Source organism: Aedes albopictus, chromosome 3, assembly GCF_035046485.1.
Source record: "Aedes albopictus strain Foshan chromosome 3, AalbF5, whole genome shotgun sequence".
In the NCBI taxonomy this organism is placed as follows: Eukaryota; Metazoa; Arthropoda; class Insecta; order Diptera; family Culicidae; genus Aedes; species Aedes albopictus.
In genome coordinates this window covers 270,705,981-270,733,465 of record NC_085138.1, presented here as the reverse complement: position 1 = coordinate 270,733,465, position 27,485 = coordinate 270,705,981, and the positions used below count along the sequence as shown (strand labels likewise).

Sequence of the window (27,485 nt, the reverse complement as noted above, 5' to 3'; positions counted from 1 at the left end):
CCGCCCAGTGGAGGAATTTCGAACTTCGCAACTCATCGTCAGTAAGTTATTGGCGTACCAAACAACTTTCCCGAAGACACTATCCTACCAAATTATCAGGGTCTTTCGCATATCGTAACGTTTGCTTGACAACCTGATATGGTTCCTGTAGTGCAATTTGGCATAAAATTATTGATGGTCCCTCTAGCGGCCAAATTGCCAACTAATCATATGAACCAAGGTTCTATACGGTAGATCTTATCAAGCCCTAAAATTTTGCCGAAGAAAGTATTGCGTTAACTCTTAACACCCCCGAGATAATAGGCCACACCCCCAAAATGCCGAAATCCCATAAGCTCTTAGTCTCCTATTAACCCTCTAATACCCAACCCCGCCTTTAGACGGGGTATAGTTTGAGTATTTTTGTAATTTTTGTTTAGTGGGCAATCAAAATTTTTATATTTTTGGCTGATATTTTAGACTGTTCTGTATATCTCAAAACGATTTTTGGTGTCTTTTAAACCGAATTTACATTTTTTAAAAATCATTGAAAAATTGATGTTTTAGTCACCTTTTAGATGTCATTGATTATTTAGTATTGAGTAGCTACAATTAACATATTTTAAATTTTTCATAAATCATTCTATCATAGTAAAATAGTTTGAGGGAGTCGAATACACTCTAAAATTATTTTCCTCAAAATTACACAGAAAATAAAATTTTCAGTGAAAAAAAATAAAAATTTAAATATTTCAACAATAATCGTAAAATTTCAAAATGTTTTCGTCTCAAAAAAACCGCCACCCAAATAGGCTTCCAGGAAAAATATAAAAGTATAGGGATGTTTGAAAATAAAAATTAGAAAAATCAAAAACCGAAATTGACAAAATCAAGAATTAAAACGAATCATCTTCCAAAACATGTTTAAATCGATTTTAGATGACGAAAAATGATATTTAGATCAAAATCAAAAATTTGGGTATTAGAAGGTTAAGCGGATTCCTATTGCGCCCCCCGACCAGTGATCTTATAAGAGTCTCGACTGTATTTCCTTTTTAACGTCTATGAATACCCCTCGCACGCCATTGTGGATATGACCGAGTCCCGATTCCGCGGCGAACTTTTCGCGAATCACTTGATCTATTTTTCCATATTCTGCGAGTACCAATGACAAGTACTCGTCCCTCAGTTCCGGCGGTAAATCGAAAACCCGCTCATATTGCACATTCGCGCCAGCAATGCACATTCGCACTTCGACGGTCTTCCCGTTCGCGTAGATGAACTTTTTTGGATCCGCATTTTTCCTCAAAGCTTCCATCATTGCCTCCAACGACGAAAACTTCAAAAATAACGAACGATCATTTGCCATTTTATATGCTGATTCAATAAGCAGCAAATCAGTTACCAGCGTTTTCAGAAAACCAGCTATTCCTACCCAGGAAGGTTGCGGACTACCCGCTGGGAATCGAAATTGTGCGGTATTGACTATGTCACACATTTCGATATGAAGATGTTCCCGATAGCACAAAAAGCACCACTGATGAGCAAACAAACGGTGAACGACCGGGAGACAAAAGACGCACGGGACCGTTTGCGCCGCACCAACTTATGGCAAATAAAGAGATCACTACGAAGTATACACTGCAAAAACTGCAAATATTTATTTTATGTTTTGTACACATATATTTTTGCAATTTGTCTGGACAAATGATGTTTATGTGTAATCACACATAACCAATTATTTTTGGTATTTATCGTTTTGATGTGTGATTACACATAAAAACAATACCGAATGACAAATAAAATCAATATATGCGCTTAATGTTTTTTTTTTTTTTTGAAAAAAAAAGTTTTATCAATGATGAAACATGTATGGATGCAGTTGATATGATTTATTAACAAATTAACAAGTCGAAAGCTCATGTAGAAAGAGCCAAACACTGTATTGCGCTGGAAGGTTGGTTGATTATTTTCGACCAGTGAGTTACTAATTGATCAACTTTGCAGCTCCGAATAATGATCAAAACTGCGCTCTTCACCCGAGTTTCTAAGTGTTTATCGATGTAAAGCAACTGGTTATGATTTTTCCGTACTCCAAGGAAGGTAGCTGCGATGATTTAACCCTTTATAAGGCCGAGAAAACTAGAAGAGTAATCAACGCATACTATTGTGGAAATGAATATACTCATGATTACATGTACAAAACAATTTTTGTTTGAAAGAAACTCTAAAAAATCTAGGTGGCAATATAGTTGCCACTGCCCGTTCAGCCCAAAAACGCTGGTGGCAATATAGTTGCCACTGCCCGTTTACCCCAAAAACGAGCTTTTGAGGTGGCAATATAGTTGCCACTGCCCGTTTAGGCCACCAGCGCTGGTGGCAATATTCTTGCCACTGCCCGTTTAGGGTACTTTTCTTCTTTTGACTTCGACAAAAAGCCGGAAAACAGATCTTAGAGTGGATTAGGGCTTAACCCATAATTTAAACTGTGTAGTTCAGCTCATACCAACCCATAATTTGATTATTTCTTAAAATATTTACAAAATCTATAGTTTTGCAATAAGTTTGAGCTAATTTTCTTCACGCGGTCAAATTTAGCCATTTTTGAGACTACAAATGGCTCCCAAATTATTGTTTAAGCTTTGTTTAGTACCAGAAAAATACCAGGCGTTGTTAGTAATCCTAATTTTGCGTAAACCAAAAAAGAAGTTCGAAATAAATTGTTATAAAACAGAAAAAAATAAAAACAGTTGGTGGCAATATAGTTGCCACTGCCTTATAAAGGGTTAAGTAAAATATCTGAACAACTCCTGCAGCACATGTTTACACTGAGTCGCCATTTTCTCACTTTGCGCATCTTCGGCGGCTGACACAGACGCTAAGCATTGGTATTATGTGTGAACTCACATATTTTTTTGCTATGGGTGTTAACACATACCAAGTATGTGTGAAACTAATCTAGACAATAAACAACAAATATCTTAGTTATATTTTAGGTAATAAAATTTATGTGTAGAAAGACCAATTGGATCGATGTGTATTTTCACATAAAATAAATGTTTGCAGTTTTTGCAGTGTACATTTCCTGCGTCTATACTCGACGGCAGCTGCTATCAAACTGACTTTCGGATTTCCTCTAGAATTCCAACAAGGTATTTCTCCTGACATTCTGTAGGGATCGCTCAGAGAAATCCTTCAGGCATCACTTCGGGAGTTTCATCAAGGGTTCCTACAGGAATTCCCTCTAGCATCCCTCCCGGAATTTATTTAAGAATCCCCTCTGAAATTCCTTCGGGGATTCTCTTAGAATTGTTTCGGGATGCAACATTTTTCAAAGATTCTTCCAGAAGTTCTTTCAAGGATTGCTCCATAAGTTTCTCCGATGAATTCTCCAGGAGATCGTTCAGCCAGGGATGCCATATATACAGATTTATCTGTATTATGCAGATTTTTGAGCATCTATATAAATTCCGTTTTATATGAAATAAAGATTTTTGGGCTAGAGCGGCCATTTTATTCTTGTATGAGATACAGATTTTTCACCAAAATTTTGAATGGGTTACAGATTTTTGAAAATAGTGATACAGATTATTCAAAAAATCATCTGGCATCCCTGCGTTCAGGTATCTCCCTAATAGCTCCACAAGGATTCAGGGATGCCTTCAGGTATTAATTCCATCAGAAACTCTCCTAACTATTTCAACAGGGGTTCGCTCAGGTATCCTTACAGAAGCCCCCTCTGAGATTCTTTCAGGAGGATTCATAAATGGCTCTTGGAGATCCATCAATAATTCTGTAAAAAGTTTCTTCAGAAATTCCTGCACAAAATCCTAAATAAATGTAGGAGTTCCTGCAGGGATTCTTTCTGAAGTTCCTTTAAAATTCCTACAAATTAAAAATTCCTTCAGATTCCTCCAGGAGTTTCAGGGACTCTTGCAGATATTTCTTCAGAGATTCCTCCTGAATTTCTTCAGGAGCTCCTACAGATGTTCCTTCGAAAATCTCTCCAGGAGCTCAGAAAATTTTATAGGAGGATCCAAGGACACCTCCAGGAGAATTCAGGGATTCTCCCAGAAGTTCATTGAGGTATTCTTATATTAGAGTTCCTTCTAAGATTTCTGCAGGATATCCTTAAGGCGAAACTGGAAGCATTTCCTCATTTTTTGGTTTTTGATTTTTCATTCAATAACGAAGCAATATTTTCAAAATCGGTTTTCGTGCACATGTAGAGTATGGATCAGGGTATCTTCTGATTTTTTTACGCGGTAGAAAATGTTTTTCGTTTTTGCAAAAACCATTTTTGAACAAAATTTCACTAAAAAATGGTTTTTGAAAAAAACCTACAGAGTAAAAAAATGAGAAGATACCCTGATCCATACTCTACATGTGCACGAAAACCGATTTTGAAAAATCAAAAACCAAAAAAAATGAGGAAATGCTTCCAGTTTCGCCAAGGGTTTCCTCGAGAAGTTTTTTTAGCGATTCTTCCAGAAGTTCTGCCAGGGACCCCTCCTGGGGTTCTTTCAGATTGTAGATTAAGATTGATATTTTCCCACTGGAATTCTTTCCTCCAAGAATTATTTCAGGGGTTCCTCATGAAATTCCCTCGATGATTTCTCCTGGAATTCCTTTTAAATCTAGACCAACATTTGAAAAGGGCGGAAGAGCCAAAATGTAAACAAATCACATTTTCTGATATTTCAAGAGAACATATCAAAAATAGTTGTCTCCTCTCGAAATTTCCCTAAAAATATTAATCCATCATCGTTGAAAGCAAATTAAAATAAAGGCGTAATTCCACACTACTATCGCTTGTCGGTAATGTGTTGTTCCGCCCAAGATATTTGCATTGGATAAAAATGCTTTAAAATGCTTAAAATGGTAAACAGTTGTGAAAGAATAGCTAAATCAATCTATTTATCATTTTAGTTTATCATTTTTTTTTCAAAATGTCAAGTTCTTATTTATATTTAAATTACAAATTGATTTTACTCCCTCATCGAAACGCATGCGTCATTCCGCCCCGCTTCATCGCCTGTTGAAATGTCAAAGTGGAAATCCGACGTGCACTTATTACTGTTGTTGCTCCCAGTTTGTTGTTACGCCCGGGTAATTTTATTCGTTTTTTGTTCATTTCATTACGTTCGCGGCCCATCAATGATGAATTTCGGTGATAATATCCCTTCGCCGTGTCTTCGAATTCTGGAATCCCAATCCAGATGCCAAAAACCAGATATTCCTCCGCGGGCAGGAGCTTCCGTTTGTTTGCATCTGATGAAAAAAAACACCCCAACAGCAGCAGCACAAAACTGAAAGCATCCTTATGCTCCTCCGGTAAGTGAATCCCATTGACCAGGTAAATTGGAATCAGAGTGATTATTGTTACTTCGTCCGGCCGGTGGAACGACAGGTTCGTAGGTGCACTAATCGATAAATAATTACTAATTAGGTATTAGTACATACAGGTATCGAGAGAAAGATTTTGAATGACAGATGGAACTGTTCCGAAGTAGAACTACACTGCATATGATCGCATATCAGTCCCATATTTGCTGGCTTTCCTATGGGACAGTTATGCGATCACAGGCAGTACAGGAATGGAAATTAGATATACCTAGTGCGTTTGAAATATCGTATTTCACTGCTAATTATGTAGAAGATATTTTAAACCTTGACATTCTGCTGGTCTGCCGGTCGCTCGCCACACTCGGAAAATATGTTTGTTATTTTCCAACGTTAATTTAATGCACTCTGCTAGTTGTAGTGTTTATAATCTTTCTATTAACTTAAAAAAGTACTCGGGCGTAACAACAAAAGGAAGCGGCAGCAGGTACTAATTGCCGGGCGTAAATCCAGTGTTGGCTGTCAAGCGGCGAAGCATGTTAGGCGTAATGACGGAAAACTTTCAATGTGGGTGTAATGCAGTTTTCTTTAATTTTCTACACAAATATGCACTTTTTGGTAGTTTTTGACACCACATCAGATAGAAAGCATTATTTTCATTGTAATTGATGAATCAATCATAACTATTCTCCATAAATTGTAAAATAGGAATAAATTTTCGATTGAAAAACTTTGTATTGCATTTTCTCGATTCGAAGATTTTGGAAATCCGCCTTTTTCACATGTTGGTCTAGAAATCATTCTGCAACGTACTGTTGTCGTGTACAGACGTTGTGTGTTCTATCGCTGGTCGATTTTTATCCTACCGCTATTCGTGTTCTCGTTTTAAAAAAAACTGTGTAGTGTAGTTTTTACAATAAGAGCGTAACACTACTGTTTGTTATCAGTGTCAGCAACTAAATTGTGTTTAAGCACAAAGTAGTGCATTTATCTCGCGCGGGCCCCTTTTAACCCAAGCTACTGGGTAAGAGGGGTGTGAAGGTGTTCTGTAGCATCGCGTGGCGCGACGCGGGTCGTCGCGATCGTTCGGAGTGTTTAGTGGCTGCTACTAAGCAGAACTGCACAATCTAGTGGGTAGTGGAAGATTAGCGCCGCGTTATCTCGCGGACCCCCCTTGAACCCAAACTGCTGGGCAGGGGGTGAAGAAGCTAGTGCGGTAGCTATTTTGCCTTAGGTTTCTTACCTGGGCCCCGATACCTACCTCTCGGTGAACCCCCTTCTACCCTATCATATCGGGGAAGGGGGTGCAGTGAAACTTCGGCAAGGCCTTAGTGCCCAGGCCGCTGCTGAAACCCGTGGCAGTGACCAGGCCTCAGGCCAAGTGTGGAAACTAAGTGCCTCTAAAAACCTAATCACAAGGCGGAAGAAAAAGTGCGAAGTTGAACGGAGAAAAGAAAAGGGGATCTGTGCAAAAGGGGGTAAAGTGAAAGGAAACAGCGCAAGGCGCCCAAATCGGCGGCGCCATAAACCGCGCCGGCATAGGACGCCAAGTTGTCGGATAAAGCCCCATTGTCAACCCCCAACAACAAGTTGGTGGTTAGGGGTAAGGTACGTGGACAATAACCCCCATCCTCCCCCCGTGAGTGTGACCAAAAAAGGACAACACTAGTGTCTTTATTTCATTAAAGCACAGTGAACAGTAGCTTGTCTCATCGACGAAGAACTAGAAGAGATAGCTGACCAACACTCAAGAAGAGAGTGAGTGTTCTTCGAGTGAACTCCGTGAAAAACCGAACTCATCCGACCGGGTGAGTGTTACTCGGCCCAAGCGTCGACTTCGTCAATCCTACGGGGACCGCCTGGGCTCTCGATCATCTTCGTCTCAGGCGAATCCGCTCTCTAACAGGGGTTGCCAACTGGTAACTCCTGCCTGCCTCGCGTCAACGTCCATCTTTCGCCACCTGAAATTAAAACAGTTTCTGTTGGTAAGTAGGAACTTCTTCTGCTTACTATATATTGGGGCGCCGCTATGGCGGCGAATAGCAGGGGGCCTCCCCCTTGGGAGGATCCACCCCCAGGACAAGGGAATTACGTGGATGGCTCGTACACGGGTCCCACCCTCCCACCATACATGGACACACAAGAAGTCTGTGGTGAACTACATCTGATGAGGATCACGGGAGCAAACGGACCTCTTCCGAATGCCCCCTTCCTAATTAGAAAAACAATTACGCAACACGTTGGAGGAATGATCGACGGAGCGTTCCCAGAAGCCAACAGGGCATCGTACGCCTTAAAGGTTAGGAGCCTCCGCCAGTTTAACAAACTGCTCACCCTGCGCACCCTAATCGACGGCACACCAGTGGTCGTCACGGAGCACCCCACCCTTAACTCAACAAGGTGTGTGGTAAGCTGCCGGGACGTCATCGATGTCCCCGAAGAAGATCTACTTAACGAGCTGCGCGACCAAGGTGTTAAAGAGGTTCGACGAATTAAACGTCGAGTTGGAAACGAGCGAGAGAATACCCCGGCAGTGATCCTCACCTGTTGTGGGACCACTAGGCCCGGACATATGGATTTTGGGTTCATCCGATGTCGCACCAGACCCTACTACCCGAGCCCAATGCAGTGTTTCAACTGCTGGGCTTTCGGGCACACGAAGCTCCGGTGCCGGAGCAAGAACCCGATCTGCGGAAAATGCTCACAAGAACACGCGATTGCCGAAGACCGCTCCTGCAGTAATGAGAATTTCTGCAAGCAATGCAACAGTGCAGACCACTCAATGTCGAGCAGGAATTGCCCTCAGTATAAAAAGGAAAACGCGATTCAAAGAGTGAAGGTAGACCAAGGATTATCCTACCCGGCGGCTCGACGAATAGTTGAGCAAGGAAGTAACCGGCCATACGCCAACGCAATCGAAATGAGAAAGTAGATTTTCTCACCACAACCGTGGCGAAGAAAGACGACGAAATTGCTGAACTACGAGCGGCTCTGGCTACTCGACAAGCGCTGCCGGCCCAAAACAACGAAATAGAAAGTCTCAAGGCTATTGTGGAGCAACAAGCCAAACAGATCCAGGCCCTCACGGAACAACTAACAGCTTTCCTCCGAATGGTCATGCCTGCCGGAATAGCTGTTATGCCTACCCCTGTAACGACCGCCATCACTACCAGCACACCCGCACCCGCTCAAAAGGAAACAACCAAAAAAACAGCATCGGAAACAACATTAGCCAAGCCTACCGCTGTCGACCAACAGGAAAAACCCATCTCAACCTCCAACCCCGAACCCTATTTTGAGGAAGTTTTCGAAGACTCAGACGTCTCACCGGACGTCAGCCCAAATAGGACACCTGTCAAAGGCACACCTCGACCCCAAAAACCCCCAAAGCAACAACGCACAGGTGGATCGTACTCCGTTCCACCGAACAAAACACCTAAAAGGTCCCTAACCGCTGGCTCAGAGTCACTTCTGGCCCAGCAACTCAAAAAGGTCAAACACAAAAGCACCATGGACGGACTAAACTCCGGCCAGAAGCGTTAGAGCTGCTCCCTGTTTACACTTGAAGCCCTCCAATTCCACTCACCGTGGAGCTAATCAACAACAATCTAAGCCAAAAAAAACGCCCGTTCATGATCTAGCAACATCACCCGCAAACACCGAAGAACAATCCAACTACCCCGATCGTGAACCGATATCATCGGTCCACCCTACAACCTTCAACAGAACCCAACAACCAATGGCCGGTAGTGATACCGTGCCAAGTATCTGTAACAACCATCAAGATCAGAACAGGAACAACAGCATTGGAGGGGCGAGCAGCGGAGCAGCTGCTAGTACACATGACAACCCCAGCAAGCACACCGACCAAAAGAACTCTCCGGAAAAACCAAGTCCCGCCGATCATCGGGGCGCCGCCCAACCGGAAGCCATTCGGGGACCGGCATGGGCGGGTCGACTCCGGTATCGCCCGGGTGAAAGCCAACGAGGACAACAGAAGCCGTTTCTTTGCAATAGTCGGGGCGCCATCCAACCGGAAGCCGTACGGGGACCGGCATGGAAGGACCGACTCCGGCATTGTACAGGAGAACACCAGCAGAACAACGCAAGTCCCTCCGATAGTCGGAGCGCCATCCAACCGGAAGCCATTCGGGGACCGGCATGGACGGACCGCCTCCGACGTCGGCTGGGTGAAAGCATTAGGAAAACCACAGAACATGAACAGCATCCCACTACAAACAGAAAAACCGAGCGCCGTGAATATCCCGAACTTTCCAGTTCAGGTGCTACTAACAGCAACATCTCCAAACAAAGCAGCAACGGATCTCGCAAGGGCCCAGGAGAACACCAGCAGAAGGATCATCGTCGGCCGTTACCCGAGGAAGTCCTCTGTAGTGCCGAACTCTACGACAAGTGGATCGCTTACCAAACCGGATCCATTCCAGGAAACAAACCGAGCAGTTCCAAATCCACGCCCAAAAACACAAGCTTCTACCGAAATGACGCTGATCAAGTATTTTTCTGGCCTAGGCTGGAACCCCGCAACATGCAACCGAACCCAAACCCCGAAAAACTGTCTGGGCACCCTGGGTCTTCTAACTCAGGTGGTAAGCCCCATTCAGACCCCGACGACCCTCAAGGTCAGAAACCACCAGCATGTGATTTTCAGCCTAGCCACGGACAAAGTCCCTCCGATCATCGGTGCGCCACTCAACCGGAAGCCATTCGGGGACCGGCATGGGTGGGTCGACTCCGGTATCGGCCGGGTGAAAGCCAACAAAAACAACAGCACAGTAACGGAACTTCTAAGGGTATAGGTGGGCATCCCCGAAGGGAAGTCCGGGGAGTAAGACCCACCCAATCTCCACCTCGGGAACACACTGGACACACCAGTCCACGCCCAGACAACGACTCCTACCAGGGGAACAACGCCGGCGAAACTGGTCACACGCTGGACATTGACCACCCTGGGCCTACCTTGCCAAAACCCGTTAACCTTTGCCTTCAGTGGAACATCAATGGGTTCTACAATAATCTGGCCAACCTAGAGCTTCTGACCAACGAGAACCAACCGTGGATCATCGCCTTACAAGAGGTTAATAGAGTGGATGTCGCCCGGATCAACCGGTCACTCGGCGGCCGGTACATTTGGATCACCAAAATAGGTCGAAACATTCGTCACTCCGTGGCCATAGGGATCCATCAGCAAATCCCCTTTGACGTGCTGAATCTGAGCAGCGACCTACCAGTCGTTGGAGTCCGAATCAAAGGTAGCATCCAAATCTCCGTGATCAACGCTTATTTTCCTGGCGGCTCCCTACCCAACCTAGGAGGCCAGCTTGAGGGTACCGGAACCCAAACTAATCGTCGGTGACCTCAACGCCCACCACCCGGCTTGGGGCGGTGAAAAGACGGATCCTCGTGGAACTACCATCCTAAGAAAGCTCGAAGAGCTGGATTTTATCATCCTCAATGACGGTTCGGCGACTTTTTACAACGGCCGGGCCTCCTCCGCGATAGATGTATCCATAGCAAGCCGCTCCCTGGCGGCGCTCCTCCGCTGGACAGTCTCCTCCGACCTATTTGGAAGCGATCACTACCCTATCCAGATCACCGCTAAAGCACTGGCCCCGTCTACCACGTTGCGGCCCAGATGGGTCTACGACCGTGCCGATTGGGGAGCCTACGAAGATTCCATCGTCGAGCAAACCAGCAACAGTGCGCCCACCACGATCGAGGAACTATCCACCATTGTCCGACGCGCAGCTGAATCAGCAATTCCCAAAACCAGCAGCAAGCCAGGCCGAAAAGCCCTCCACTGGTGGTGCGACGAGGTCCAAAAAGCCATCAAGTCCAGAAGGAAAGCCCTCAGGCGAGTCAAAAGGCTCGCCCCTGACCACCCAGAAAAGGAAACGGCCCTAGCAAGTTACCGGGCACTTCACATCCAATGCAAGAAAACGGTTAGCAAGGCGAAAACTGAATCCTGGGAAAAATTCCTGGAATCACTTAATTCATCCCAGTCAGCAACTGATCTCTGGGGGAGGATCAACGCCCTCAGCGGGAAACGGAAGTCAACACCCATCCGGATAGACATCGACGGGCGTACCTTGTCCGACCCGCCTCTGGTCGCCGAAGGCTTAGCCAAGTACTTCGCAGAGCTGGTGGCGATTGACGGGTACTGTGAAAGATTCAAGGCAAGAATCAGAACCCTGCCAGGACTCAGGGACTACACAGTTCCCCCTGACAACGAGGATAATCCGCTGAACCGGCCCTTCTCCTTCAAGGAACTCGGTTTCGCACTTGGAAACAGCAGCGGAAAATCGGCCGGGCCGGACAACATCGGTTACCCGATGCTGCGACATCTACCCACCTCTGCCAAAATAACTTTTCTGGAGCTTGTTAATCGCATGTGGCTGGAAAACTCCTTCCCTCCGGAGTGGAGAACCAGCATAGTGATTCCGATTCCCAAGGCCAACGTCCAGACGCGGGATCCTACCAAGTTCCGACCCATCTCCCTGACCAGCTGTATGGGGAAGGTGGTGGAACGCATGGTCAACCGACGCATAAGAGAGAAGCTGAATGCAGACAACCGTCTCCAATCAAACCAACACGCCTTCAGGCCAGGCTATGGCACGGACACGTATTTCGCGGCCCTGGGTGATCTATTGCATGAAGCTCACTCCGAAGGCCAACACGCTGAGCTGGTCTCGCTCGACATAGCCAAAGCTTTCAACAGGACATGGACACCTTTCGTCCTGAAGCAGTTGGAGGAATGAGGTTTTTGCGGAAACATCCTTGCCTTTGTGAAGAATTTCCTCGTTGGCCGTACGTTCCGCGTCTTGGTAGGCAACCAAACATCATCAGAACATCCGGAGGAGACCGGTGTTCCGCAAGGCTCCGTACTAGCGGTAACATTATTTCTCGTAGCCATGAACAGCTTATTCTCGCGACTTCCGGCTAATATCTACGTGTTCGTTTATGCCGACGATATCCTGCTCGTGGTCATAGCCAGCTCCCCCGGACTAGCCCGGCGCAAGATCCAAGGTGCGGTAAACGCTGTCGCAAAATGGACTGAATCTGTGGGTTTTACCCTCTCGGCAGTCAAGAGTGTCAGAGGGCATGTCTGCCGCTACAAACACCAGCTTGGGAGCCCTGCCATTTCAATTAATGGAGACAGAATCCCCAACAAGAAGATCGTCAGGGTCCTTGGAGTTTCCATTGACCGAAACCTGAAATTCAGGGAACACTTCAACAGCGTAAAAGCCAGCTGCAAAACCCGAGTTAACCTGATCAAGACAATCTCTAAACCCCACCGGTCCAACAATCGTGACCTCAGGCTACGAGTGGCAAAAGCTTTGATTGATAGCCGACTCTTCTACGGTTTAGAGCTAACCTGCATCTCGCGTGAACTTCTCTGTGATATTCTGGAGTCGACCCACAATGGATACATTAGGACCATTTCCGGATTGCTACCGTCAACCCCCGCATTCTCAGCGTGTGCGGAGATAGGCACTCTTCCTTTCCGCATGTTGCTCTTCAAAACGCTTTGTCAAAAGGCCGCCACCATCGCGGCGAAAACTTCCGGCTCGGAAAGGACTTTCCTGCTTGAAGAATGCGATAGGATACTTCGCATAACCACCAAAGCCAACCTCCCTCCGGTAGCCAAGGTCCATTGGAACGGACCCATCAGCTGGCAGAACCCAGTCATCCACGTCGAAAACAGCATTAAGAACAGTTTCCGTAAAGGAAGCGAATCAGCCGCCCTCCAGTCGGCGGTGCGCGAACTCGTCGGGTCTCGCTATCCCTACCACAATGTCAGGTATACGGATGGATCCCTCTCCAGTAGGGGAGTTGGAATTGGCGTTTTTGGACCGGAACTAGATGTCAGCCAAAGCCTGGCCCCGGAGTGCTCGGTGTTCTCCGCCGAAGCTGCGGCAATCTTCACTGCTATCACTACTCCTTCTTCCAAACCGATCCTTGTCCTGACCGATTCCGCTAGCGTTCTGGCCGCTCTTGGATCGGACAAACCGAAGCACCCCTGGATACAGGGCATAATTGCGGCCATCCAAACCGACACGACGCTCGCCTGGATACCCGGACATTGCAAAATTGCTGGAAACGAAGCAGCCGACCGTTTAGCCGGAGTCGGACATGAGGGACAGCGGTTCACCAGCACTGTCCCACTAGATGACGTCAAAAAATGGATCCTTCGTGCGGTCTGGAATCACTGGGCGGCATTATGGAACCAAAGCAGAAACCAGCAACTGCGGAAGATAAAAGATACGGTCTCGAAATGGACTGACCTCCAGTCCCTCCGGGACCAGAAGAAGATTTCCCGTCTCAGGACTGGACATGCCCGATTCGCCTACAATTTCGGACATGGCCCTTTCCGGATCAACTGCGACATCTGCGGCGTCCAGAACTCCGTCGAGCACGTCATCTGCAACTGTCCCCAATACAACTACCCTCGGGAAACCTACGGAATCTCTACCAGCATCCGAAACGCTCTTGGAGATGATGCTGCTACGATTGGGGCACTGCTGGTGTTCCTCAAGGAAGCCGGCCTATATCACCAGATTTAGGCAAAATCCACCGAACCCTGAAACCAGACACTCACAGAGAGGCGTCTTTGGGCATCCCGGGCACCCAAACCCGGGTTGTAAGTCCCAAATCAACAAGAACAAAAAACTATACCACCACGGTGGTCATCCCTGATGGAGATGGCCGGCGACTAAGACCTATCCTTCAACCGACAACACAAACATACCTACGCTACGTCACCAACCGAAAAGGGCACAGGTGGGCACTCCCGACGTGGAAGACCGGGGGATAAGACCCACCCAAAACGAACAAACAACCAAACAAGCTACTTGCCTAACTACAATGCCTTTGCAAGGCCAAAGGTATTTGTACAGACTCACCAGACTACTACACAGCGAACCACCGCTCGACCGACAGGGCATCGGCTTCCAGTATTGTACGTCTTCCTTCGTTTGCCCTCCATCATCCGACCCACCGTCTCGGGCCTACCACCGACCATCTCCTAAAAAAAGAGAACGGCTATATCAACAGTACAGCAGTGCTACCTCATCATATACTTACCCGTGACCGCCGTTACAGCCCCTACTGTCTTTAGACAGGGACTGGCGGCCTCCGTGACGCAGCAGCATACAGGCCCCCCGGGCCACAATCATCAGCACCCCAGGAACATCAACCGAAGGCAGCCTCTGGTGGACCCGTCTCCAGGGTACCAGTGGCCGAAAAGCTGGCGAAACACGACAGGATTGAAGCCTCCTCCCGCCTCCTAACGGTGAAGGACCTGTCCGTCCAGGGTGCCAGGAATTGGAACCTCTCTGTTTTCCTCGTACTGCACCTGAAAATCCAATCCAAGAAAAAGAAAACGGTTAACAGCTAGCAATAAAACAAAACACCGCACAAAGGGCACGCAAATAGGCGTGCCGCCCCCTTAAAGAAGAACCCAATATCAACAAATCGTACACTTACCTTTGTGAGGATTGGCGACGCTTTCCCCCGCGTGGCGGACCCGGCCCAGGGTGCCAGGGTTGGGAGTTGCCAGTCCGAGGATCCTCCAGCAACGAACCCTAGTCCGAGGGCTCTCCTTCCGACGGTGATACTTTCCGCCCTTCTCACCCGCGTGGCGGACCCGCATCCAGGGTGCCAGGGGTGGGAGGTCATCGATTTCCCCCGCATCGCCTCCCCCGCGTGGCGGACCCGTACCAGGGTGCCAGGGGTTGGAGCTGCGGGCCCCGAGGTTTCACTCCGTTGCGCCCAAGCAGGAACGGGGCGGATCGAGAATTTTTGCCAAAACACCCAACCACCCACATCTTCGTCCTCCCGGGAGGCTCTATGGCTCTTAAACGTTGTCACTGGAGCTTTTCGTCTCCCCGGGGAGCACTGTGTACCTCGAAAACACCAACTCGCAGCGATCAGGGCTTCTTCGTCCCCCCGAGGGGCACTACGCAACATCGATCACTCCGTTAAGGCCTAAAGCCCGGCGGCCGGAAGCCTGTTTCGCCCCCCGTGGGTCTCTACGGATAAAAACGTCACTGGTGCACTTAACCCTGATCGAACTGCAAGCTCTTCGTCCCCCCGAGGGGCCCTGTGCCTCAACGCAACGCCACAATCACTTTACCGACGATCTTCGTCCCCCCAGGGGGCTCTGGGTCGCCATCGATACCGAAAAACTCCCAGCCCGGGTGGCTGGAAGTTCTGCTTCGTCCTCCGGAGGCTCAGGGGTGCTTTCGGACGAAAATAACGCGCACTGTCTTCGTTCCCCCGGGGGACACTACGGAGCTCGCTTGAGAGTAATTTTCCCACCCCAACCCAACACAAATCGCACTCGCAGCACTTGAAATACGCGCACATTATTCTCTTCGTTCCCCCGGGGGACTCTGTGGAGCTACGCATGTGGAAATCTGTTTTCCATCCCCCATCGCCCACCGCCCATCACTAATGGCCTCCGCTTTGAGGCCAGGAAAAATCTCGATCCGCCCCGCAGCAGCCCAAGCACTTCCAACGCCCGGAGACCGTTTTCCCCATTCCCGGTTACCCTACTTGGGTGCCGAGAGGAGATTGACCGGCCTCCGAACGTCCGACCACGTTGTCTAAAAATTTTTCACCGATGGTGACTAACCACCATCGGCGTTGTCGTCACCGTCCACTCGCCACGAAGAAAAGAAAAAACAGGCAGACTCCCGCTGCCGGACACTGACAAGAGGAAGACAGCAAAGCGAATGTCAGTTTCTGTCCGCCTGTCAAAAGTAAAACGTCAAATGAAACTTTTCAACCCAGGTGGCAGCTTTCACCTGGGACACTGCCAACAGCTGAAAAGCCACCTGGTGGCGGGTTCCGGAAAAACAATACACACGGAAAGAAGATATTTTTTGCAGATGTAACTCGGATTAGTTTTTTAAAATGTTTTTGTTAGTCTAAATTCGTTTTGTTAGTTGTCTGCTAATTGTTTGTAAATCGGTCGCGCAAAATAATTGTTAGCTTTAAGACGAAACGGCGAGACCCCACGGTTGGGCTCGAAAGGGACCCCCTCCGGGTCATCCTTCCCCTAATATTAAGATTGGGAAGGCCCCCTCTGGGTCTCCTCTTCTCAACTTGACAAGTGTAGAATTAGCTTTAGTTAAAATACACAGAAATAAAAACCAAAAAAAAAAAAAAATTCCTTTTAAATATCCTGGATATTTTTCGATGGTTATCCTCTTAAACATTCTTTGAGGATTCCTCACATATCGAAAAACGAGTGTACAATTCTGTGACATATGATGCAATTATGTTGGTTATCACAGAAGTTTACATGACATATCATGTAAAAGTAATGAAATTCCATGAAAACTTCCATTATGTGTCATGTAATTCAGCATGGCTCTGAGTGTTTATATGACATATAACATAAATTTACATGATATATCATGTAAACTATCATAACAATAAATTTACATGACTAAAATGAAGTTTACATGACGTGTAAATCTCATTATTTTTATCTGTGCTCTTGATATTCTGTCGTGGACTCCTCCTGGAATTTTTTTGGTGATTTCTCTTAAAACATCTTCGAAGATTCCTCCCAGGCCCGGATTAAGGATTGTGGGGGCCCGGGGCCCGAGCGGATGTGGAGGCCCCTCGGAGAGATGACCAAAAATGTTTTTTCTTATTTTCGAACAGTACTTGAGCAATATGAAAAATAAAGCTAATGTTAGCAACAAAAAAAGGATTTTGTGGGGGCCCCTAAAATGTGGGGGCCCCTAAAATGTGTGGGCCCGGGTCCCGGGCCCCCCGGCCCCCCCTTAGATCCGGCCCTGATTCCTCCTAAAATTGCTTCAGAAATTCCTCGTGAAATTCCTCCGGGATTTCCTCTTGCAAAAATCTTTGAGAATTCCGCTTGGAATTCTTTCGGAGATTCCTCCTAGAGTTCCTTCAGTGATTCCTCCTAGAGTTCCTTCAGAGATTCCTCCTGGAATTCCTTCGGGGATTCCTCCTGGATTTCCTTCGGGGATTGCTTCAGAACTTCCTTCAAGGATTCCTCCTAAAATTCCTTCGAGAATTCCTTCTCATATTTCGTTGGGGATTACTCCTGGAATTCCTTCGGGATTTCCTCCTAGAATTCCAGTGGTGATTCGTCTTCGAGCTTCTTCGAAGATTACTCCTGCAATTTCTGCGGGATTCTCTCTTGGAATTCCTTTGGGGATTCCTCTTCGAATTTCTTCGGGGATTTCTCCTGGAATTCTTTCGTGGATTTCTAGTGTCAATTCTTCCCAGAATTCTTCCAGAGATTTCTCCTGGAACTCATTCAAAGATTCCTCCTAGATATTTTTCTTCGATTTCTTCTATAAATACTTTAGAGTTTCTTTTTTGAATTGACTTAGAAATTTCTACTGCAATTCTTTTAAAAATATCTGCTGGAAATTCTTTGGAGATTCCTCCTGGATATTTTTCTTTGACCTTTACAAATTCTCGCAGGAATTCCTTTGGGGATTCCTGCTGTAATTCCCTCGGGTTCCTGTTTGAATTCATTTAGGGCATACTTCTGGAATTCCTTCTTAACCCTCGAGCGATCGCGCTGTTGTATTTTGTACAACACGTTGAAAAAATCTCGCTTTTTGTACTCAGTATTAGTGTGGTGCTGACGCAGGTAGTTAACCGCGCGAGTTACGGAAGGTTAAATAACTCGAAAATTCCCATCAGGGATTTCCTCACAAGTTTCTGCAGGGATCTCTCTTCGAAAGATTCTTGACCCACCTGCAAGAAGTTTCTTCAGAGTTTGATACAGCAGTTCCTGTAGAAATTAGTCCAGAAGTTTCTACTTGGATTCCTCCAGGAATTTCTTTAAGGCTCCCCCTGGAATTCCTTCTGACACCTTCTGTGAGATTCTTCCCTGAAATGATTCGGGGATTCCTTGGTTCAATAGTGCAAATTTTTTATCAAATTTGATAGCTTTAGAAGGCTTTAGAACAAAATGAAAACTGTAGTAAAATCGATATTGTATTGCCCTTCATTCACGATGGATTTATGTAACAACGGGTAATGTCACAATAGGTCTAATCACTGGTCGCAGTGACGGACCTGAACAGAAATAAAAAATGGTACATTCATTCAAACATAATAGTTTATGTCATCAATGGTCATGAAAAAGCTTAGATTGCAAATTCCAGAGCGTATTGACAACTTCTTTGCTTTGCCAATTTTGACATTATGGTTAAATGTTTGTTACGTCAATTCACGCCGCCGCCACCGGAAAAAAATGGTCCTCACGCTGCCGCGCCGCCGAGCAAAATATAGTCGGCGCACAGGTCTAACTGCCGAGTGGGACTCGGCAAAGCGTAGAATGTTACAAACGGAAGTGGAAGCAGCAAAGAAGGAGATGATAGCTTGGTAGAAGGAGTTCTACCAGAAGTTCAACGCATCCCGAATTGGCTTTGTGCCGCGAGCCCAAATGTGCCAAAATAAGGACAGGGCCTCTGGAAGGACCAAGCAGCACTTTAGTTCATTAGAATCTCGACGAGGACTGCGCCAGGGTGATGTACTTTCATGGCGGCTCCTTAAGGACAGACTTGTTAGAATCCCAAAATGGCCGCCACAATGGCCGACTTTGGCACCTACTCACGATTTTAAGCGCACAAAACTCTTCGTAAACAAAACCAGCGCACCTGATCTTCTTATTTTAAGCTTATTACAAGTGAGCAAGAACAGAATAATTTAAAATTCACGAATAAAAATAAGTTAAAAAACCCAAATTAATCCACCTAGTGGTGATAGTGCCTTTCTCGTCGAACATGTTCTCACAATCTTTCCGGCAACGTAAGTCAAAGTGTTTCTGAATCCGAATATTTATATAGAAAAGCAAGCATTTTATCAGACATCTTTGAATTGACTTAAAACTTATTGATTGCACATAGTCCGACATTATGTTCAACGTATAAGCAGGGCTGAAAAATATCAGACTTCTCAGTTGACTGCTTGAGCACTTTGTTGAGCACCTTCACTAACACTGGAGGCTGATCAATATCAAGACGATACTAACAAGCTAAGCTATAACTCTTTACATAATCACAGATCACATTTTTTTTTCTGAACATTTGGGCTGTATCTTATTGACCGTTGAAAACAAGAGCGATAGGTAATGAGTATAGTGCGACGTCTGTTTGTATGTGGGTTTAATTTGTAAGATTTTGTTCTCTCACACATATTGATCGCTTGCATTGATTTATTTACTTTCGTAGTTCCGGCGAAGCACCAAACGCTGGTTGTGCAACCCTACCGGTAGTCAGTAATGTGGTGTGAGCCTATTTTCTAGTTAACCGTTCCTCGGGTTATTCAAAAATCCGTGATGTAATATGTTGCATGGTACATTTGGTTACTTTCGATGCGGTACCGGAACAGGTTCCGGAGCACACCGGGTCTCCCAAATATAGTCTGAGACTATTTCATTGCTAACGTTCATTAGGTTACCCAAAAAAAAACACGAATTGATTTATCTCATACATGGGTGGGTATAGATCACTATTACATTTGACCACTTCCAGTGGGACACTCAGAACTGGTTTCGGGACACTACCGGTTGTCTAAAATATAGTCTGAGGCTATGTTCTTACGAATCGATCATCGTGTATTCAAAAAAGCTGCTATTTGATGTACTGTCAAACACTTATTTGTGCATTTCGCCAGTTCCGGCGAGACACTCGAAAGTGGTTCCGGTAGTCTTAAAGTGGCCTGAGACTTTTCTTGCTGACCGTTCTGCGCATCATCGAAAAAGCCGATATTTAATGCGCGGTGTGCATGCGTTTGGTTCCGTTCTACAATTGACCACTTCCGGCGGAGCACCTGGAACCGGTTTCGGCACAGTATTGATTTTCCAAAGTATGGTCCATGATTGTTTCTTTTGTTAACCGTTCATCAGGTTACCAAAACAGCTATTTATGGCGTTGGTTCTCCTTTACATTTGACCACTTCCGATGGGGCACCCTTAATCGGTGAGGAATACTACCGGTTGTTCCAAATATGGCCGGAAACTTTTTTTTTTGCCAAATCAAGATACCTAAAAATCCGCGATTTGATTTGTCGCATGGGTTTGGTTCACTTTTTTGTTTGGCCAATTCCGGCGGGACACCCGGAACCGGTTCCGGATCACTACCGGTTCAGATACATATGGTCTGAGAATATTTTCCTGCTGACTGTTCATCAGGATATCAAAAAAGCCACTATTTGATATGTTGCATGTATGGGTTTGGTTAACTTTGAAACTTGGCCACCTCTGGCGGGACATCTGGAATCGGTTTCGGAACACTAATGGTTCCGATATGTTCTGAGAATGCTTTCCTGCATACTGTTCATCAGGTTATCGAAAAAGCCGCGGTTTGATATGTCACATGCATGGTTTTAGTTCAATTTTATATTTGGCCACTTCCGGCGGGACACCCGGAACCGGTTCCGGAACACAACCGGTTCAAATATGGTCTGAGAATATTTTCCTGCTTACCTTTCATCAGGATGTCAAAAAAGCCACTACTTGATATGTCGCATGCATGGGTTTGGTTAACTTTTATACTTGGCCACCTTCAGCGGGACATCTGGAACCGGTTCCGGAATACTACCGGTTCCGATATGGTCTGAGAATGTATTCCTTCTTACTGTTCATCAGGGTATCGAAAAAGCTGCGGTTTGATATGCCGCATGCATGGGTTTAGTGCACTTTTATGTTTGGCAACTTCCGGTGGGACACCCGGAACCGGCTCCGGGACACTACCGGTTCAGATATGGTCTGAGACCATTTTTCTGCTTACCGTTTATCAAGTTATCGAAAATGCCGTAGTTTGATGTGTCGCATGGATGGGTTTGTAGCGTTTTCATATCTGATCCCTTCCTGGGGTACCGGTCCGGGACACCTAGATGGCCATAACTCCGGAACGGCTGAACCGATCCGAACCATTTTCAATAGGAAACAATGGGAACATACTCCGCGTCGAATAAACCATCGGTCATTAAAATCGGTTGAGGTTGAGTTCAAAAAAGTGATGTGACCTTTTTTGTACACAGACATACATACACACATACACACACACATACACACATACACATACATACACACATACAGACATTTGCTCAATTCGTCGAACTGAGTTGGTTGGTATATCTGATTCGACCCTCCGAGCTTTCTATCAAAAAGTCGTTTTTGGAGTGAACATATAGCCTTTCCAGTACACTTAGTGTACGAGAAAGGCAAAAAAGAACATAATAATCACATGCACTGTTGTTTGAAGCTTGCTTCTTGAGATTTGTGCGTTCGAAGTTCTGATGCAATTTTGAAACAGGATTTCAAGACGTTTGTCCTAACCATTGCACTAGAAGTTGTCATGTGGAGAGTCGGGTGTTCAAGCCGGCGTACGATTTTCAATAAATTCGGCCCCTTCCTCTGCATCCTTCCTCTCCTGTAGATTCGAGAAATGATATAATGACTTGATATCAAACCATATCGAGGATAAACCATCGCGGTAAACACAAAGCAGTAGGCCTGGCTACTTTAATGCTTGTATCATATTCTTGATGTGGTGCAAGCATCAATATTGAAAAGAAAAAAAAAATTGGGCGCAATCTACGTATAAAATAATGTGCCTCTGGAGCCGATCTACTAATACTGAGCGTAACCTAACCCAAATAGTTTCTAGGATGCTTTATCGAACTGGCTGCGTCTCTAGTAGATTAGGTTAGATTAGATTAGATTAGATTAGATTAGATTAGATTAGATTAGATTAGACAATAATTTAGCCTTGAAATCCCAGGTTTGGATTACATTTAACCATCCTACTTGAACCACAAAAATATCAAAAAAAAAGTTCTTCAGTTTATTTTACACGCCCAGCACGATGAAAACTGCACCCAATCGTCCGTCAAGTGCAAATCTTCGTATGGCAATTTCCTAAAATTGTCCCCCTTTATTGCATCTGTCGTTTCATCTGATTGCATACACACGGATCCTATATGGTGGCAAAATACGGTGTTGATGGATGGTGGACGGAGGCACGTTATGGGGAGCGGGAAAAGATTTCAATTGCAGTACGGGAACCTACATGCGTCCGAAAATGTTTAATTAAAAAACAACAATTTAAATTAAATTGAAATGACTCAAAATATTTGACATGAAAGAGAAATGGAAAACAATCAATTATTATTATTTGTCTGTCGTTTTGGCGGAAATCGCTATCGTGGCGTTATTTTTTTTCTCCCGTTTCACAATGGACGTAGATTTCGGTGAAGCCACTGACTGTATTCAGATGCCCGCTCACAATATCGATGCTTAGTAAAATTGGTGCCGTGCACACAATTGTGATATATGCATATCAGAAAAATGATGGGAGAAAGTACCTGTTGCACCTGTTGGAATCGTCCATACACAAGTAATCTTCAGCTGGTCATATCTGTGACTATGATAGAACATAGATAAACTGAACTCAATGTTTTATGTAAAGGACAATGTACTTTGAGTACAAACGTGGTCATCTCAACTTTTTTTCCTGAGTGGAAGGGCTTAAACAGTCATCCGAGAGCCATTATTCCATTCCACTGGTAACAGTTTAGCATCGAAGATGCAGATACAATTCCGGCTGAGCATTAGTGGAAAAAGCTTTCCACTCAATATGGCTCGACGAATATAATTAGCCCCCATGATAGGCGCAGCACTCAGCAGCAGTAGTGTGAGCAAAGTCGGAAAAAGGATATGTGTGTAAGCGACATCATTGCGAGTTTGTTCGTTATGTTGGATATTCTGTCTTCCATCCAAAGTTGCATGCCGGTCTGTGGCTGTGGCACCATGGAGCACTGTGACTAACAGCAAGCTGTACTGTATTAGACTCTTCTCCACATAGTCGAACACAGGACACGACCGACGGCGCGACGCGACATACGGTCCGACGGTCGACCCATTTAGACTGCAGCAGAAGGCAAAGCACGAATTCAGCCAATTAGATTAATTAAATAGAATTAAATGTATGTGGATCGAAAGGCCAAGGATGGGAACTGGTGCTGGTGGGGGGATATCCTTTTACGCTGAAGACGACACGGTCGCTTTCCCGATAATAGCGTTGTGCTAGCGGAGTATGAGGATGAAACTATCTGCATGCCATTAGGCAAAATGCGGCTTTTAGTACGTTGAGGATCTATTTAAACGGTATGATACTTTTGGAGAAAAAATGGCTTGATTTGGTATGCCCTGTTCGCACTGCTACTGAAATTTTTGTCAGTTTTGTTAGTAGCTGTAAGACTATCACAACATGCTGTTTATTATTTTCGGTTGTTATTAGGAATGCTGTAACACATAATGTAATTTTCACATCATCTTGCCCCCTTTATCAAAGCATATGAAAAACGCTTCAGTGGATTTTTTCCTATCGTTCTTCTCTTCTCCTTCCTACCGATACGAGATGGAAGTCAACCACGTTAACGATGGATGGCTGCTATATTGCATATGTTCGCGTTCTAGAAGCTATGTGATAGGAATTTTCAATATGGGAACAACACATACGTATTGATAGATGTTTCAGTGCTCGATATCAGCATTCATGCTGATAATTATGGAAAAGGGAATTTTTATTGTCCTACTTGGGAACGAAGAATGCAATGCTGGGTTGGGATAACGCTGTGTGTGAGTTGGGAAAATGAACAATTCAAAGGAGAATTGATAAAGTTCTAAACTTGATTTAGAAAATCATTACACAGTTCCATAGCTTTTGTTTGAAACAATATTGTTAGTAACAATATGGAACGACGGGAAGAATCAAACAGCTGTTTTGCTCAGCCAACAAAGCGTTGCTGCTATTAAAATCATAAACAATTTCTGCGTTTGGGAAGTAAAAACAAGCTCTCTACTAGAGAGTCAACAACCAGACACGCTACATTTGCACTCATTCAAACCGTCTTCCACCAGTTGATTCTTTTGCGTTTTCGCCGCACCATCGAAACCGCACGCTGGAAATTGTTCGTTACCTATCAACGCAGCCAAGGTCAGCACTTGTTGGGGAAATCCAAACGAATCCACCCGTTTACGGGTGAAAACAAAACGAACGGAAAAGTGCAAAACGGCTGACTTTGCAGTTTCCCATCTGCTCACTTACCAACAATTGTTGCAGCTTTGCAGGAAAGTTGCAATGCGGGATCTTTTCGTTTGAAATTTCTGCGTGTGGGGTGCTACCGAACTGCGGCGTATTTGAACTATATCCCTTTCGTGACGAATCAACACAATTGTGCTATTGAGCAACAATAGTTTTACATATTTTTTTCATCTATTTAATCATTGTTTTATGTGATGTAAATTGTTTTGATAGTTGAGCCACTTCTTGTACTTGTATGTGTGCAAAAAACTTTTGTTTTTTTTTGCACGTGAGAGTTGCCACAATAATGTAAACAAAAAGTGAACAAAATCCATAAAACAAGAAAAAGTTTCATCTGTCGCAATTTTTTTATTTCAGATTTTTCTAGTTTGGCATAGCTAGAAATCAAAAGAGAAACAGTAGTTCTTCCAAATGAGGAAGAAAAAGTGTTGTTATGTTAGAAAATCTAAGAGTTCTGGAGAGCCAAAATTTGTAATTTGCCATGAAAATTTCACTTTTTTGTACTCAACCCCGAAAGGGATATTAACAAGCCCAGAAAATAACCGTTTTACACACTATTTTTTGGTGCTCCTTTTCCAACTACAATTCACACATATTCAATTATTTTTATTTTTATGCCGTTATAGTAAAAAAAATCAGTTACAATAATTGGACTCTGATTTTTCATATGAGCACAATAAGCATTATTATTACAAATTTCTCGTGTATCAATTCATACGGCCGTATCTACAATGATAAATGTCTCTACGTATCTACATCAAATGTCTCTACGTCGAAGCGCTCATGGAACACTAAGCTGAGAAGTAGGCTTTGTCTCAGTTGAGACATAAGACTCTTACCATCAACGTCAACAAGATTAGACCGTTCAATGTCAGAGAGCCATTGAATTGTACCTGGGACTACTCTGGGGACAAACTCTCAATGTGCACAATTCGTGAGTTCAATATTTGAAAGTCAATAAAGGCGCCGTCTTTACGGTCATCGTGAAAGGGAAGGAATGTTAGTTCGACAGCCGTTGTTACTAAAAACCGTGGAATCCACAGCATCCCTACAGTTGGGAAAAATTGTACATATATAAGTTGTTACATATCTTAAAATTATCAATAACATTTTTACAATTTCACCTTTTCTGGTTGCTCCCGACCATGAAGTTTTGACCCTCCCCCTCCTAGGAGAAGGGAGGGGCATTGATTTGAAATTTTGAAAAATCGAAAAATTTCGAGGTCTTTCGATCGCCATTTCGGCTAAATGCACGATATCAAAAAAGGAAAAGGTTGACCACGGAGCTTTAGGGGTTATGCAACTACCAACATAATTTCACGAAGATCCGTCAAGCCATTCTCGATAAACGGTGTTTTAGGAAATGATGTTTTAGAGAGTTGTTATATTGAACGCAATTGCTGATTTAACCATCATTTAACCACCACCATCGTTTAGCATCATGGTGTCTTCGAGGAAGTTTTTCAGTACAAAAACGTGCTTCTTTTAACCTGTTGGTGAAAATGATCAATCCCCCTAAAAGTGAGATAAAAAATTTACTTTTTGTTTTTTTTTAAGATACAAGATTGATGTCTTCACAAGAGTTATATAAAATGCTGTTCTGAATATTTTTGTCAAAGACGCCAAAATTCGTAACTCCGTTGGTTTTCAAGACACGTTAAGTTTTTATTACCGGCGGCCCCTTGAAAGTGGGTTTTTCCTCAATAACTCAATATGAGTTTCTAGTCGGGAGCAATCAGAAAAGGTGAAATTTGGAGCTAGGCAAAAAAAAAAATGTCGGACCGTGAATTAAAAAATACTTAACCATCTTTGTATTTTCGTAAATTAATATAAAGTGACGAACCATTCTCAACATATTTCTAAGAAAACATTTAAGTAACTTTTCGGAGAAACTCTAAAGAAAATACATTCATTGGATGAATTGCTGCACGTACTTCTGCTGAAATTCCTGGAATTTTGAAAGAGCACTAAAACAATGCATTTGAAAGCTGGATAGTTACGCATAGTTTAAACGAACTACTTTTTAGACCCCTATAAAAAAATTAAAAAAATGCATTAATAAGAAATAGAAAACAAGATTTATGTATATGTTTATGTCTATGTACTAGTCTACGTTGGATTGACGAAATAAAGAAATGAAATGAAATGAAATGAAAGCAAAATTAGCATGACGAAATGAAATAAATTTGTCAAAAAATTATCGCTTGTTCAAGTAACATTGTTTAGTCAAATAGACTTGAAGGGTTCTTAAAACCATAATAATGCCGAAATGAAAGGCATTAGGTTTCATGACGGTTCTCAATACCTCTACAAGACTAATGGGTAGATGTTACTAGGATGGCTTTGGTGGAATTCGTCCTCTCGACTCCATATCGCTATTCCGGGAAGCTAGCCGTTTAAGTCACAGAACAAGATATACGATTCTGTAGAACAGAAAGTGAAATGAGATTCGAAGTGCCATCCTAACCTGGTCCATCTTTCACAGAAACTGAGCCCTTTGGCTCCTGTTACCACGTTACCATAAATGATTGCTCCAACACGGCTCTACACTTTTCTAGAGCGCGCACACAACCCTCAAATCAGTGAGGTGCCGAAGTCGATCCAATAATTCCGGTGGAACTTGACGTCCGGTTCACTGGCTCTTCGACAACCCAGTCTGGTGCTACGACACGTTCTACTCGATTAGCCCCCGGCGGTGGTCGAGCCTATTCCGAAAGAGAGTTCCACGTCGAAAGAATTCCTTTCGAAACCAATACTTCGTTTTTCCCTATTCCACACCCTGACTCCCATCGGCGCCAGTGGTAGTCCTCCAGTTCCGGTGTGGGAAAACATCTGCACTCGTGGGGCTCCGGCTACCAGCGGATATCACAGGAAAACTCTACAAACTCCGTGAAATCTTCGTCTCCGTGTTATAGTGGTGCAATGGTCCGCCCATTCTAGTTGATGATGACATTCGTACCGCACGGTGTCCTGCATACCTCCCTACATTGCATGTCGATGTTCTTCTCTTCAACTCCGCTGTAGTGCTGACAC

The 27,485-nt window shown here is 44.6% G+C and overlaps 2 protein-coding genes across 2 annotated transcripts in view; both read left to right on the top strand.

Moving 5' to 3' along the window:
* The window catches only part of LOC109433196 (LIM/homeobox protein Lhx6-like), an 811,403-nt gene that overhangs the window by 464,327 nt on the left and 319,591 nt on the right, over positions 1-27,485 (top strand). The gene's annotated exons all lie outside the window — the stretch shown is intronic.
* Positions 12,252-13,904, top strand: LOC134290739 (uncharacterized). Its single transcript, XM_062857932.1, has one exon. It carries the CDS (start codon positions 12,252-12,254, stop codon positions 13,902-13,904), a length of 1,653 nt encoding a protein of 550 aa, XP_062713916.1.

Coding starts and splice junctions, on each gene's coding strand:
- LOC134290739 (XM_062857932.1), top strand. CDS start 12,252: ATGAACAGCTTATTCTCGCGACTTCCGGCTAATATCTACGTGTTCGTT.